Source organism: Cygnus olor, chromosome 2 (assembly GCF_009769625.2).
Source record: "Cygnus olor isolate bCygOlo1 chromosome 2, bCygOlo1.pri.v2, whole genome shotgun sequence".
NCBI classification, from domain to species: domain Eukaryota; kingdom Metazoa; phylum Chordata; class Aves; order Anseriformes; family Anatidae; genus Cygnus; species Cygnus olor.
Window position 1 is genome coordinate 86,654,449 of NC_049170.1, and position 16,891 is coordinate 86,671,339.

General features: G+C 36.5%; 1 protein-coding gene across 1 annotated transcript in view; it reads left to right on the top strand.

Annotated features, from left to right (window-relative positions):
- Positions 1-16,891, top strand: part of ABCA13 (ATP binding cassette subfamily A member 13) — a 181,900-nt gene that overhangs the window by 66,919 nt on the left and 98,090 nt on the right. Inside the window, exons 30-36 of the mRNA XM_040547761.1 lie at positions 1,302-1,436; positions 2,749-2,886; positions 5,671-5,857; positions 6,647-6,865; positions 9,216-9,412; positions 10,185-10,342; positions 10,751-10,981. Of these exons, the coding sequence (XP_040403695.1) occupies positions 1,302-1,436; positions 2,749-2,886; positions 5,671-5,857; positions 6,647-6,865; positions 9,216-9,412; positions 10,185-10,342; positions 10,751-10,981 (1,265 nt within the window). The remainder of the gene's footprint in view (positions 1-1,301; positions 1,437-2,748; positions 2,887-5,670; positions 5,858-6,646; positions 6,866-9,215; positions 9,413-10,184; positions 10,343-10,750; positions 10,982-16,891) is intronic.

Consider the following 16,891-nt stretch of genomic DNA (forward strand, 5'->3'; position numbering starts at 1 on the left):
CATAATGCTAACATAAAGATTTAACCATTTTACACTGGAAAGTAGGAAAAAATAGTCTTTGCTTTGTTAAATATCTTGTATGTTTCTACTATTTGTACTGAGCCTGAGTAACAGTGCACCTGTCTCTGTAAGCCTGGAGATAGCTGGTGAAATTTCCACTGAGAGCTACTGTGCAGGTGCAGAAATGTATGAGAACACTGTGTTGTGTTTAAGCATTAAGAAGAAAAAATATTTGGAAACTTGCTAGGTGCACAGTGAACCCTACTATCCCTAAGCCCTGTTCTGCCCCTGTTGATGCTGAAGTTATGGAAGAGTAATAAATGAATGTCGGGGACCTTGATAAATATCTACATTTGCTTTATGTATCTAAATATAGAAAAGGATGTAGTGCCTTTATTTTGTCGCTACTAAGGCAAGATCGATATTAATGAGTGTATTTTTCAAACCATTATCTACTGGAAAAATATTGTAATGATACAAAAGTTGACGAGTAGAAGAGGCAGTTGCAGAAAGTACTAAAATTTCACACCAGACACTTCCATCAAAATAACTCGTCTTTACTGAATAAAGGGCAAAATGTGCTTGTGAAAAACTGCTCTTCTTGACAATTGCAGAAAAAGAATTGCAGAATCAATATCATGACCCAATCTACTGCAAACAAAGTAGTATTTTCCCCTTTTCAGAAGAAAAATGTAATGCTTTTTGTAAACCGAAAATTTTGTTACTTTTTACTTTTCCCTTTACAAATATGGTAACTTTCATTAGTACTAGTTTTCTCCACTGTCTTTCTTCCTTTCATGTCCTTTGCACTTTTACAAAGCATACTCAGTATGTTTGTAGTTCCAGTTTGTCTCTGAACATGGTCAGTGCACTCAAATACTTGCTTCTTAGAATTCACAGTTTTCAGATTTAGCATTATAGAAATCTTAATGTAACCTGTTTCTTTGTAATATCAGCAGTATATCCTAAAGCCCAATTTATTGAAGAGGTCAGTGCCCCATTTTTTCATAGTCATAATTCTTCTATTGCCAAATTAAGGGCCATCTAAAACTTCATAAATAGCCTTTTCTACATCAACTTCTCTGCATTTTCTCAGCAGCAGTGTCACCTGCTGTTCTAAACAGAGGCTTGAGAGGCATAGTAATTCATTTCTATTCATTAGGATTACTGTTATTACCTCCACTTTTTTTTCTGTCAGTGCTTAAATACACAGAAGAGTTGGTTGGTGGCGAGTTTGTGATCTTTAATGCTGTACTGATTTAGTTTTGACCTTTAAAAATTATTATTATTACTACTACCAGGTATTCAGTGGAATAACGTGTACCAGCCAATGGCACAAGGAGGATACATGACCTTTGGACTGACCTGCTGGATGATGTTATTCGACTCCATTTTGTATTCTATAGGTGGCTGGTATTTCAGCAATATTGTTTCTGGTAAGATCAGAGATTTCATATTATATGTTTTTGAAGCATCCATAGAGGAATTATTGAATGGAATGAACAGATTTGCCTTTCCTCATTGTATGCAAGTAAAACAAAAGTATTTTTGATTTGAGGTTTTGATGTGCCCAAACTGTCTGATTGCATTTAGGAACTGGGTCTTCCTATTCAATAAGTATTGAATAGTGCTAAAAAATGGACTAGAATTTGTAGGCAGACATGAAGTCTGTTTTGTTTATAAGGATGACAAATATTTGAAGGACTTTGTTGGTACTTTGCAATAACACTGCTCAGTCTAGGAGAAAAAAATTCTGTGAAAACGGCGAATCTTCTGTCACTACTTGGGATCAAACCCAAGAACAAAACATTTTCAGTTCACTAAGACTTTGAAGTGCCCGGTAACAGTATCTTGCTCTTAGTCAGTTCACAGTCCAATACATAAAAAGAAGTAATTAACTTCCAAGTATATTTGCAGAAAGTAGTGGGATATTTTTTCAATATGCAAGTTTTATAAATATTGTTGAGTTGGTTGAGGCATTTTGAATCATACCCTAATGGCCCACTAACTGCTTGAAATTTATCTTTCCTCTGATTTGTATGTCATCTTTTCTCCTAACTACTCTGTATTTGTTTAAAAAAGAAAAAAAAAAGTTTGCCTTGAAAGATAGGTATACGTGGAATATACACCTGAATTTTAAAAAATATAGCTTAAATTGACACCTGCCATTCAGCATCAATGAGCTGCAATTTGTGTTTGTTCAGTGAGACCTGGAAGGATCAGGCAACTTCTGAGTTCAGATGGTGTATTGGAGCATGACGTTGCCTGTTCTATTTGAGTGCTACAATAAGTATTTCTTATTCTGATTTGTTTAAATTGTGCACATGATAATGGGAGAATAATCTGTAATGATTGGTGCAACAGATTATAGTTAAAATAATAAAAAATAAGGCTGTTTGCCTCAGCAGGCTGTTTGGTTCATTTTCTTTTCTCTTTCTAGTATGCAAGATTGTATTGTCTGTGTCTACATATTGCTAATTCCTTGCTTTTAATACACTTCAAACCTGGTTTGGAGATAGGATAAAGCGCAGTATCACTGAGGCTTCATGATTTTATGGCAAGATCTGGTGTTACAGCCAAGTGAATTTTTTCCACTTTATTAAGGTTTGTGAAGTTCAGCTAAGAGTCTGAGCTAGTTAAATGCCCTAACCAGCTCTTTTTAAGTAATGTTAGGTTATTAGTAGCCCACATACAAATATAAAAAGACTATGAATTTTGCAACTGTTTCTTTCGTACTCTTTCATATAGGAAAATTTGGATTAAGGAACTATTGGTACTTTCCTTTTACTGTTTCCTATTGGAAGAACCTGTGTGGTACAGAGAGGATGAGAAAACACTGTCTGAATTCTAATATGTTTTTCTTCAATGAAAACTTCCAAGAAAAAGGTTTGTAATCATAACAGAATTTTAATAATTATTTTTTTCTGAATGGTGTGTTGATTTTGATCAACGTGATTTTATCATTGGTGGGTCCTAAATTATATATTTTTAGATATTGTTTCTTTCTCTTTTCCATTGCTTAGTATATACTATCAACAATATATACTTTTAATTGTGCTGTCACTTGTAATGCTTGAATGGTTCAACTAAAACTATTGTCTATGAAGAGTTATGAAAACTCTTCAAGAATATGTAAAATAAGTAACTCTTGGGTTCATCCTCTACCTGTATTGTTACTTTGATTTGTTAGGCTCTCCTGAAGTTCCTTACACCCTTTCATACTGTTATTGAATCTGAAAAGCCTTGTGCTTTATTAACGATTTTTTTCCTGCAGCTCAATTTTCTTCCTCCTCTTCTGCTCTTTCTGTCTGCTTCTTTACATGGATGATATAATTTTGTTCCTTGTTTCCCTTCTATTTCTGATTTTCCTCTTCTGTTATCACTGTTTTTTCTGTCTGTTTCTTAGCCTTCTATTTTAAAAGTGACTATTCTAGTAGCAACATTTTTATCTGCCTTCAGTTATGTTCACTGCTCTACTATTTCTGTATTTGGTTGCTTAAAATTAAGTATTTAATTTAATTATCTCCCCCCCCCCCCCCCCCCCCCCCGGGACTCTTTAAGGACTCTCTCACATTTTATTTATGGTTTGTGAGTGAAGGAGTAAGTCACCCTCTTCTATACCCTCTTGGGCTTTAGAACAACATGATGAATCATTGTGGGTTGTATTTTACAAGTTACTGTAGCTTGTAAATGATCCAGTTGTCTGTAGCATAGGTGAAGAAACTGAATGACTCAGCAGTTTTATGTGTTGGTGCCTCTCAGAGTAGTGCTAATTTCAGAAAGTCTTGAGGTTCTTTCAAACATTTTTGGATAAACTATCCATATAAATTGTGCCACAGTATCTACAATTTGGAACAATTCCATTTTATTGAGAAGATAGTCTTTGATCCTTACTTAAAATGAAGACTTCCAGTGTTTCCCATTGTGTACTCCACACCCACTGTAGAAACAGGGAAAAACTCCTCTGTCTGAGAGGTTACTAGCATGGTTTTTGGCTCAAGCCACCAAAGTGGCATACGACTTTGTGGATATGTTATTCTCACTTCTCCACTTACTGATACATGTCACATGCTTGTAACCTAAACTGCCTGTATGCAGACTGTAACACTGCCATGCATGCAAAGGAATGTTCCCCATTTCATGAGAACTGAGATTTATTGTACTGGTAATGGGATAAATGGAGTCATGGACAAATAGCTTCAAACAGTGAAGTGAGTTGCTCCTGTGCGAGCCCCCTTGATTTGGTTCATAGAGCACAGCTAAGAGCCAGTTCAGCAGGAGTGGAAATGACTTCGAAAATCAGAGATGAGGTGTCTTACAAACTGGAAATACAGTCAGAGATGGGCTGACAGAGACCTCGATGCTGGGTACACACCTGGAACTGCTTCTCTCAGGATAAGTCATAGGGTGATCAATCTACTGTTTGCAAATAATTTGGAGCTCTTCATCTGAAGCTTGCTTGAGATGCATTGTCTGAGGCTGGCTCTGTACTTATTTGTTGAGTTCCAAAATGTGCTAAAAAATGTAGGAAGCAGTGGAAAGGGCAAGAATGATGTGTTTTGATTGGTTTAGTCTCCTGACCGAAAGACAGAGAAGCTAACTGGAAGTGAGTTTCGTGAGTAGAAGAACCTGAGAAATGTCACAGTAGGTGGTAATGTCTTGGTAGAAGGTAACCTTGCACTTCTGGCAAAAGTGCTCTCTAAACTTAGAAATGGTTGTAGAATGGTTCTTAATTCACAGCCTAAACCAATCCTTGAATTCATAATCTCAGTTTTTATATATATATGTTATATATAATTCTCTCTTCTCATAATTGTCATCCATAATAAGTTCTTTTTTTTTTTTTTCTGGAGTAACATTCCACTTTTATTTACCTTTATTTAAAAAAAAATATTTCTCACTGCCAGATTCTTCAATTGTAGTGAGTCAGTAAAATACTACATGTTAATCATGTATGTAGGGAGCTGGTGACTGACTATGCTTATGTTTGGAAAGCAGAGTTACCTGTGCCAACATTTCTCCTGCCATAAGAAGACATCTTGATCTAGGTCACATGGTCATCAGTTTGCTGAGCCTGGTTACCTCATGGCTAGAAAAATGCTGGATATCTACTTAAATGGAAGACCTCAAATTATGTTTAAACTGAACTGCTGCTCTGAATCATTTCACAAAGAGATCTGCTTTGCTTTATTGACTGAGGGAATTCAGAGGATTAACTAGCTATACCTGTTAATATTATGTTAATGTTATATGTCTGAAATGGTTGTCATATATATATATATAGAAGTTGACACAGTTACAATTTTCACATATTAACAAAAAACAATGATTTAAGCAAGATGATTATTAGTGTTTTTATTTTTATTTTTTTTTTTCCTACTGGAAATACAACACATGTTTTTATGACTCTATGGACATGTGTGTGGACATGCACACAACTTGGCATAATTGTGTTAGGTTGCTTTTTAAAACTGCAAATTGGCCAAATTCTTAGCAAATATTAACTGGCACAGTATCTCTGATTTCAGTCGAGTTTATGTGAATTCAAAGCATCTGAACATCTGTTCCTGTTTCTGGTAAATGGCAACAGGGTTTAAGTTAACTTGTTATTCCCCTTATATATATGTTTCGATTCAGCGATCTCTTGATCTGATGCTTTTACCCTTACAGACCCAGTACCTCCAGGCTGGAAAGGTGCTTGCACAGAAGGAGCTACCATTGGTGTTGTGCTGTTGTCTCTCACCAAAGAGCATGTGGATGGCCAGAAGGCTGCTGTTAAAGATCTCAGCCTCACTTTCCATAGAGGTCAAATAACAGCGCTCTTGGGACCTAATGGAGCTGGCAAAACAACAGTCATGTAAGTCTGCCAGTTAATGGTATTATCGTCTCCGCTGGTCTGTGATATGCTTTGTTACTTCAGAATGCCTCTGAACTTTCCTCTTTTTTTTCTTTTTTTTTAAATAAATATTATCCTAGAGCACATGAAATGTGGAAGCTATAGCTATATATCTATGACAAAAGCAATGCAATGAATAGCAAATTGGGTCATCTGTGCCACAGATATGATGATGTAATTGTTCAGAAGCAACTTCAATAGCAGCTGAGTATGTTTGATTGTGGAAATGAACACATCTCATGAAAGTGTTCTTTTCTGGCCTCCTATGTGCACTCCTATCACACAGTATGGGAATCTTAAGGGTTTTTGTGCCTTGTTCCTAGACATTGCAAGGGGCTTCCTGACAGATGGCCAGAAACTGAAATAAAATAAAAATGGCATTTTAAAAATGTCTCTATTAAGAAGTCCGTGTATTTCTACCTTTATGTTACTTCTGATCAACTTTACTAAAATCAGTGATGCAGGATGGGCCCCATTAGGTATAATTCATCAGCTAGAATACAAAAGTGGAAAAGGAAATAATGGAATATCTGGCTGAGAAAAATGGCTTTTGTTCTGGAAGTAGAGGAAATGAAGGACTGTTGAGCTGCTGATTTAAAACAACAACAACAAACACATTAGCAGTATTCCTATAATTATGTTCAGTTGCATTGGTGTTGCTGTAACGATGCTAGGACATGCCTCAGGAAATCCAAGTGTGAGCTATGTAGTAGCGTCATTATGCCATTTTTTTTTTTTTCCTTGTTACAGATCACTGTTGACTGGTCTGTATCCACCTAGCTCTGGCACCATTATTATCAATGGAAAGGACATACGGACTGATCTGGCTACGATCAGGACAGAGTTGGGTGTTTGCCCACAGTATGATGTCCTGTTCAACGTACTAACAGTACGAGAACATCTACTGCTTTATGGATCAGTGAAGGCACCTGGCTGGACAAACAAACAGTTGAACCAGCAAGTCAGTGGGTAGGAGTTTTCCTTTTGTGTGTTTAAATCTGTCAAGTAAATCAGTAGTGTCTATTGAAAACCACTTGGACAAAAGTGATAAAGCAAAATTGCAAATAGAAGTTACTAGAAACTGCAGGATTGATTTCTGTGAGTTTTTATCACACTTTGTGTTCTGAAATTGTACCTTGAAAATGGATTTCCTAGTTTCTAACCTTTACTTGCATATATTTGCAGTGAAACTATTGATATTTAGAAACCTGGTACTCAGAACCATCAAATAATCATGTTTTGACTGGAGTGGGGATGGTTATCCTGGTAACAGCTGTGGTGGTTCCTGCCTCATGCTGTCTGCCTTACCTCCCTCCTGGAGGTACTTGCTGTTGCTGGATAGGCAGATGGAAGCTAAACTGTTTTCACCCAGAGTTTTCAGTTAAGTCAACATTGGCTTTATTTATCATCTTGTATTCTCTCACCTGCAGTAGAGGGAAGATTGGACGACCTGAAAGGGCAGCTGAAGACAGTGTTTGTTATAATCTTTTTAATAGACGATTGTCTTTTTCCTTACTCAAACTCAGACTTTAAATGTATTTTTTAAGTGAAAGAGTTTAAAAACAAACAATACAATAGGAAAAACAAGGCAGAGCTTTGACACGACCTCAAAGGATTTGCCACTTGTCAGGCTGAGAGTGTTTGGTAGTGTCTTCAGGCTGCTGCTAATTTGCTACAGGACTAGATCTTGTCTTTGCATCATTTATATTAAACTATCAGTAAACTCTACAAGGTGAAATCTTGTTCACCAATAGCAAAATGCATTTTCTGAAATTTAGTAACAAAATGTATGCTTTTCTAGTAGTGTGCCGGTGGAAATACTTTCTGTTTACCTTCTGAGGCAGGCTAGCCTGTGTGGAGGGCTGAGTACTTCCACATGTCAATGGAAATGTTGAGTTGATGGGACTTCTCTTTAATGTACAACTAGGCATACGTAGACACATTTGAGGCAAAGCAGCCTTCCTTTTTAGTAGCTATTATAAAAACCTGTTATTTGAAAATTTTGATATGAAAAATCTCTGGCATGGGACACTGCAATCTCTCTAAAAACAACTCCCTAGAACAACAAGGGAAAATAAAACATAGTGTTTGGTTAAAATTTATGCAAAGTAATATTCTGTATTTTATTGTACTTAGACTGCTCACACATAATTTCAGCAGCGGTCTGTCTTAGTAATGGCACATAAGTATACTCTGGACTCTGCAGGCCTTGCCACTAAGAAAATGTTATTGTATTTTATTAAGACAATGAATACCTTAAAATACTTCATAAAAAATAGAAAAATAACAAAACAGTGAAAATAATGCTTTTTATTAAGAAAAAAAAAGAAGATGGCTTTTAAAGAGATTAAGAGTCATTTTCATGCATTATATATCTGTAAAACAACTATAGAGATCTGTTTCCTTAAAAATGAAAAACTTGCTCAGTGTAAACATCATGGTTTAAGTTGCATGTTCACTCAGATGATTCAGGAGGTTACTTTAGAACTGTTGATCCTTTTATATTTTGCTTGCCACGTTGATAGCAACTGAAAGCTTCTTGGTCAATAACCAGATATTCAGTGTGATGAAAAATAAATTGGTGGTCTTTCAGTGCTGTCTTTAGTGGATATGTGTCTATACCCTGCTCAGCTGTGAGATCAGCGAAGGGCCAGGGCTGAGCAGGCAGTGTGTGTTAGATACCTACCAGCCTCTAACACAGGAACCTTCGGGCAGATCGGATTGAGTTACATGAGGTACTGTCATCTTTTCTGGGGACTGTTAATCTGCTTACTTCACAGGAACATGTCTTAAAAAAAAAACAAAGAGAGAGAGAGAGAAAGGGAAGAAAAAGGCAGTGTTACAAAACAAAACAAACAGCATTACCCTATTATTTACTTCCAATGTTCAAACGTTCAAATACAGGCATTTTTTAAGCTGTTTATGTAGCTGCAAAAACTGAAGCACTGTTTGAGTTGTGAAAATAACCATCTTTACCCGTGGTTTAAGAAGCTATAATCTAGAGTTTGCTATAATCAGTAGACAAGCTTGTATTTATTCTATTTGACTTAATTTCAAAATTATTCTCTGTTCTTATCCTGCATAATACTATTCCAGAAATTATATTTCAGATGGTGATGGGCTTTTCACTTTGTAGGTAGAAATTATAGCTCACTTTTTTTTTTTCTATTAATTTTTGTCACCAAACTCTATAATCAGTCATAGTAGTGTTGTGTTATCTTTTCATTTACAACTTTTCTTGGTAATTCTGCTCTGGGTGGACATGATGTGACTGGAAAGCTTTTACGAAATTGCTCAAGATTCTTTACTCCTATTTCAGAGCTCTGGAAGATGTGGATTTATCAGAGCATCAGTACAAACCTGTTGGAGCCCTTTCTGGGGGAATGAAAAGGAGGCTGTCAATTGCCATCTCCTTTATTGGAAACTCAAAGACTGTTATTCTAGATGAGCCCACCAGTGGAGTAGATCCATGTTCCCGACGTAGTATCTGGGATGTTCTTCTGAAGTACAAAGCAGGTACAAAGTTTTATACACCATTTTTTCATTATTTTCCTTTCTGGAATTCTGTTTCAATAAAATTTATGGGGATAGTCTGAATATTAGTGTTGCTTTTTCGTAAGTAAATACGTTAATTTCACAGGTAACACGTAATCAAGTCAGGAAACTTTAAAGCAGCCAAGCGAGATTACAGGATTTGTTATCTCACAGAAAGATGCCTAATCTAACAGAAGGTTCAGCTTAGTTTTTAGACCTTTCCTGTAGGTTCTTACCTTTTTCTTTTTTGTTTGTTTCTCAAAGATCTTTTCTGTCTTTCATTTCCCATTTTGCACATATCTGTAGATAGATGCATGTATTTTCTAATAAAGATATACTCATCAGTCAGTCTGATACATTAATCTTGTAAGTGCCATGAGGTTAAGAATGGATTGTGGGAAACAAGGTCTTCAGCAAGTGAGCAGTCAATTAGCTGTAATAAACCACAGTGAATGATCCATTGAAACAGACACTGCAGTTATGTGATTTTAAGGAATCTCTTAAGCTCTTAAAATAGCTTGAACTTAAAGTAGGCGATATTAAACCATTACATGTAATACCAGGCAAAGCATGTTTAGACCTGAATTTAACACGGTGAGTCTAAATCTTGAATACAGGTTTTGTTTGTGTCATGCAGTTATGTTTTGAAGGAACCTGAAACACATTCCATTAAGGTTAAAGGACCTTCCTGAAAGCCAGATTTATTTCTGTGGAAGCCAGGTTTTGTGGACATGTACTAATCTTTCTGATGCAGGTTGCACACTGATCTTTACCACCCACCATCTTGATGAGGCAGAGGTGCTCAGCGATCGCATTGCCATCCTGCAGCAGGGCCAGCTGAGGTGCTGCGGTTCTCCCTCTTATCTAAGAGAAACATATGGCCACGGACACAGTCTAACACTCATAAAAAAGGTATACTAAAAATGTAATGTGCAGAGCTTAATAGAGCCTGCCAAATAGCTGGTTATATTCCAAGGGAATTCTGTGCATATTCTTCCCTGCCTGGAAGTAGTATGTGATAGAGATTATTAGAGAGCCAGCAAAACATGTTTTTATCAGCTTTTTTGTTGTTTATTGTTATTATTCTACTTAAAAAAATATAGGTACATCTCTGAAAATGATGAATTTAAGGGGACATCTCTGAAAATGAATTTAAGGATTTAGCTAAAATTCTACTGTTCTTATTCCTGGGAATTAGTCTTCGTGTCCCAGGTTAGATGCAGTTTCATCAGTGGAGATTTTCCTGTATGAATTCAAGTCCACTTCTGCTAACTTTTTTTTCTCCTTCTCCCCACCATTTTTTTTTTTTTTTTTTTTTAGCCTTCTGTGTTTGAAATCCAGGATCCTGTGCATGTTGTTCGGGTCACATCTTTGGTACAGACCCACATACCAGAAGCCTTCTTGAAAGAGAACAGTGGGACTGAGCTGACCTACGTGATTCCAGAAAGGGCAGATAAGACCTCTTTTAAAGGTCTTTTTCAGGCTTTAGATCAAAGCCTTCATCATCTACATGTGACTGGCTATGGTATTTCTGACACCACTTTGGAAGAGGTATTTTCAGTTTTTCTGTGTAATCGCATTTTCTTGTTAGACAATCTTGTGTTTGCTTCCAGCTATTCTTTATTGTACCTTTCAAATTTCACAACAGTTTCTTGCGAGAAACATGTTAAAAAGCAAGCAAGCAAACAAACAAAAAAAAGCAACACAAAACTGTGGTGGTTTTACCATGCTAGGCAGCTGAACACCACAACCGCTCTCTCACTCCCCCTCCTTAGATGAGGAGGGGAAGAAGTAAAGGAAAAAACAACTCATGGGTTGAGATAAGGATGATTTAATTAAAGGGAAAAAAAGTATTAAGGAAAGATTATTATTAATTAAACAATTTAACTAAACAATTTAACTAAACAATTAACAATTTAACTAAAGGGGAAAAAAAAGGGGAAAAGGGAGGGGGAAAGGGAAAACTAAACAAAACAAGTAAAGGCTATGTGGAAGTGCAGAGGAAAGAAATTACTCTCTACTTCCCACAAATGAGCGATGCTTGACCACGTCCTTGAAGCAGGGCCTCAACGCACGTAGCCGGTGTTCGGGAGGAGGACAGACGTTTCCACAACAAGAGCCCACCCCTCCCTTCTTCCTCCTTTTTCCACCTTTTATTGCTGAGTGTGACATCATATGGTATGGAATATCCCTTTGGTTGGTTTAGGTCAGCTGCCCTGGTGATGTTTCTTTTCTCACATCTTTGCCCACCCCTAGGGGAGTTAGGGAGAGTCCTGATGCTGTGCCAGCACTGCTCAGCAGCAGACACAACACTGGTGTGATACCATTGCTGTTGTAGCTCCGAGTGCAGAGCACAGCACTGTATGGGCTGCTGCAGGGAAAGTTAACATCCCAGCCCGACCCAGTACAAAAACAAATATCAAATACTTTATGCTGTGAATTTCAACAGTCGCTCCACTACAATGACTTATTCCAAGACTCTGATGTGAACCCCGAGGATCTGTGTAACTCCTAAAAGTTTGTTTCTGCATTTAAGAATGGAAAATTTGATGTGTCATTGACCTAATCAGAAACAATGCTGTCCTCAATGTTTAGCAGCGGAATGAAGTGCGAACTTGCAAGTTTGGACGTTCAGTCCAATTAGCTCTTGGGAGAGGAAAAAAATAATTTACTGAAAATTTGTCTGAATTATAAAGCTTAGGACTTTGCAAAACTGTGCTAGAAATCTCTAAAAAAAATATTTTGTACTCATATGGAGAGAGAGATGTGCATACTTATATATACACACTAATATATATACATATTTATTATTATATATACTAATACATATACATGTATATACAGTGTGTATATGTATCCACACATATATATACTTTACATGTATATACACACACACTAAACAGATCAGCTGGAACAACAGAGTCCCCCCAGAGAAAATGATTTTCTTTCTCAGTTTTATAAAGATGAGGCTCCTGAAGGCCTGTCAGATATTAATTATGCATTGTATTTTTGCTGTGTGTGCTATACATATGGGAATTAATAGGGTCAGATATTTGGAAGTATCAGCAGTTCTGTGTTTGTTGTTGCAAGTTTAGAATTACTAATCTTACATAATCTATAGGGAAAAATTTAAATAGAATCCCAAAAATGTAAGTAAACTTAAATATCAATTGTTCAAGAAATTCATCTAACAAATTCACCACCAAGTGGAGTTGCTGTACCCTGAACCAGTCCATTGAGAGATGTCTTTAGGACTATGTTGATATACTACAGATGTTATTAGGAGCCTGTACAAACATAAAGGACCTGTTTTTCCAGATTTGTTTTTAAACTGCAGACCAAATAATGCTTTACCAGCACATATGTGATTTCCTTTGAAGTTAAGCTCTATACAACTTAGTTATAAATAAGGAAAAAAAAAAGATGTCTCCTTGGCAATTCTGTCATATATGACCACAGCATGTAAGCTACTGTGGCAAGCGTTTGCTATGGCAATGGGAGGAGGAAAAAAAAAGAAATATTATACAATTTTGTTAAATATTACATACTCTTATAAAGCGAATTATGTCCCTTCTCTACAATTGTATGAGGCAAGTCAAAAGCTCTCCTCAAACAGCTTGCCTTGGAAGATCCTGTTATTTTCTTTCAAATCATATAGGTTGATTAACATGCTATAAGTAAGAATAATATTCACTACCAACCTTTATAGATTTTAAGGTAATGTATATGTTGAGAACCTTTTTTGATTACATTCTTATTGGATATCATAAGACTTTCCAGAATTTGTATCTGTAAAGTAAATGTGAAGTTGTCACAGGAAAAATGGACGCTTTTTCCATGTGCTGCATCTGTTATTCAATTGAGAGCTTGCTTTCACTTGTTTTCTGCAGAGGTTAAAAAAAAAAAAAAAAGCTTTAAAGATGATATTAGATATTGATGTATCATTCCTCAGCTTGAAGATTTAATGCATTAATTTGGGGTGATTTCTGTCATCTCTGCATCTCATCATTAGTTGTTACAACCTCCATTCTCCATTTTCTTATCAAAAGCCTCTCTGCATTGGCAACTAAATGGATAGCACATAATAGTGCTATTTAGTCTATTCAAACAATTCAATCTGGAAACAAAGAACTCCGACTTTAAAGGAAGAAATGTGTTCTAATTTTTATTTTATCCTCTCTTTTCGTTCTCTCATGCACTCACCGTTATTCTTTTTCAGTCTGAGGAATACTTCTACTCCCTAAAATCTTAGACTTCAATGGAAGCTAGGCTGCCATTCATGCTTCAAAGAAATTTTGAAGTTCTAACAAAATAAGTTCCTGGCATCTTTGAATCTAACTAATATTATACTTGCTTCATTTTACGTTTTATTTTTTCCCCAAAACTCTTTATGTTTTTATGCTTCATAAAGCTTGTAATCCAAAGATAGCAGAACAAAGAGGAGAATGGGAGGGTGGTTCATTATACTGAGTATATAATGAGAGCTCTCCTGAGGACGGTGTTTCACTTTCTGGCAGTTCTGGAGATTTCAAAATTTGCTGCTTTCTTGCTTAGCACTGGGAAGAGAACTAAAGCATTGAAACATCTTCACAAAATCAGATGTGTTGACATACCTGTTACTGGAGTATTTCTTTAAATTAACTTCCTTGAAATAGTCAATTTGCCCCAAAACTTTCCCAAGAAAGGCCATATATCTCCTTGAAATATTTTGGCCTTGAAGCACTACATATCTTCTAATGAGATTCAGTTTTGCTGAGAGGCCTGTAACAACGTCTAATAATGGCACAAATATATCAGCCTGATTCACTGTGGTATTGCCACCTGTCCAGACCTTTTTCCTAGGGGGGAATGCACTTTCTATACCTGTTCACAACCTGGTGGTTTGAAAGTAGCAGCCTGGGCGGTACTGCTGCATGCAAGTAGGGTGGTCCTTCTCAACAACCAGCACTGTCCCTATCCCCAAGAACGGCTGAGGTGGTCCTTCAGTGTCAGGCATGCAGCCAGTTCACAGGGGCAATGGCTGGCAGTGAGCTGTGCCACTCTCCTCCTATTTCAAGCCCTTTCACGGAAGCACAGGCTTTCTGTTGCTCTCGCCTGCGTCAAGTGTCTCTCTTCCTCTGTGTAGACAGTCAGAAGTGTTCCTGTTTAGCAGATGACTGAGGTCAACAATAAACCATTGACTGAGGTCAATGGTCATCCATAGTGAATAGCTCTAAGACTGCTTCTGCATCAGTCCAACTAAGGAAACACTGCTGTAGCTGCAGAAGGCTATGTTAGGCTAGGACTTCATGGAAGAAAATTAAAAAAAAAAAAGTGTATAGAAAACATATTAAGAGGAAAACTGGCTCCTACAAAGGGAATTTATTTAAGGTAAAATATGGATTACAGATGTAGGCCTAAAGCTCAGAGACTTGCCAGGGATACTTGCCCTGGTACTGCTCAATCACCAAACAAAATTCAGGCATGATGAATTTTATGAAATGTAAACATTCCTTAAGTGAAAGATGAATATTTCCTTTTTTTTTTTTTTTCTTTCTTATTTTCTTTCTCCCCCCCCCCCTCCAGATTTGGGTATTTGATTGTTACCCGTGGTTCAAGTATAGAACAATGTGTATGTAGTACTGTTGTCTGCTCATGGACGTGTTCATAGGAGTCTGCATGCCTTAGTGCAAAGATCTATAAAAGCACCTGTGAAAATGTTAAACACTGCTTCCATTTGATCTTCATTCCATGTGTTGCTTACATTTCAGGGACTTCCACGTGTCTTCTATGTTACTTCATCTGTTACCCTTCACAATTTTGACTACTGTTTTTGCAGGTGCTTTTTGCAAATAAACTGACAGCAATCAGTTAACACTTTCCCACCCTAAACCATCCTAAAATAGCTAGAATACACACAGGATTTGTAGGATAAGAGGTTCCAGAAGTGTTGCTAAAATATCAGTGGATAGAAGTATGTATTAGCAAAATTTTTTTTCTTTTTTTTTCTGAAGGTTTAGTTACGTCTTCTCTTCAACTTATGTAGCATGATTAAAGAAGAAAAGATCTGTCTGTAATCCCAGAAGGAATTTTGACGCTGAACTGAGTACGTGCAGGCAACAACCTGTAGTGTACACATTGTCCTAGCTGGACAGGAGCATTTCCTTTGTGGTTTTAGCCTGTTCAGTTTGCCTTGGTTCACTTGACAGAATTGGTGTACAGAGGAGCCATTGGCAAGCAGGCCCAAAGCAACAAATTAGAACATGGCTTTGGGCTGTCAGGATATCCCTCCAGGGTTTAATAAATCCATCTCAGTAGGAATTTAATTTCTTCTAGCCTTACAGTTTCTAATGGCCAAAAGCATTTCCTGAAAGTTGGCAGGTAACAAATGCAATCAATAATTTCTATTAAAAGGCAATTATATTGACTAAGCAAAATATGGTTTATGTAACAGTCAGACCTTAGCAAATCAAGAAATACCTTTCCACAACAATAAAGTACTTCAAATTGACCGTATTTTATTGTCTACAGTACGAGCTCCTTAGAAACAAGGATTTTTTTTGTTCTAGCTGGTATCAGGCTCTTTTGTGGAAATAAGTAAATGATTCTTTAATGTTTTTGAAAAGTTTTAGTGTAGTTATAATCAGAGTCCTGCAGCTCAACCCAAACACAGAAGACAAGGCTTTCATCAAGAGAAAATAAAACTTGGCTACAATTTTGCTGTTCAATTAGAGATGATCACAGTAGCTGTATTTTCATTTATTTATATATTTATTTATTAATCTGAAGTTCCTAGGTCACTGTTTAAATTGCAATTCAGGTGAAGTTAAGAAATTTTTAATTTTATTTTTCATTTCAGCTTACAAGAAGTGGGGTGGGTATTAATAACTAAGTCACTATGAAAACTACTCCAGGCTTCATCAAGGCTGAGAGACTGAGAAATGAAATTCATTTCTATGAAATTCAAAGGACTTTGTGATTAGAACTGCGAAACAGAGTTAATCATGCAGTAATGGCTGTAACACAAATCTATTAAGCAAAGTGTGTATACCACGTAAATAGATCTCATTATTGTAAAGTTGGTGTGATCTTCTGTTTATTTTAATATTATCATTAGCTTCTTTCTGATGCATATCTACTCCCCACTTAGGAAGATTCAACCCTTATTATTTTAAAGTAGTGCAGATTTTTAGATTATTATTTTTATTAAAAAGAATAAATATTTCCAGTGTTTCCCACAGGGATTTTAGGTAACAGGAGCTTCATTACATCAACAGATCAACGTCTTCCATCTTGGAGTATACATGCTAGTGGTTTTGCTATTAAAATGCATTAAAATGGATTAATTTACCTATTTTTCAAATTCAGCATTAGAGAACCTTTATGAGTTGTTGGGTGGGAATGGAGATGGTGAGATTGCCTGCCTGCTTCTAGAAATCTATGGACAGTTCCCAGACCTCTGTGGATTCTCAGTTCAGTAGG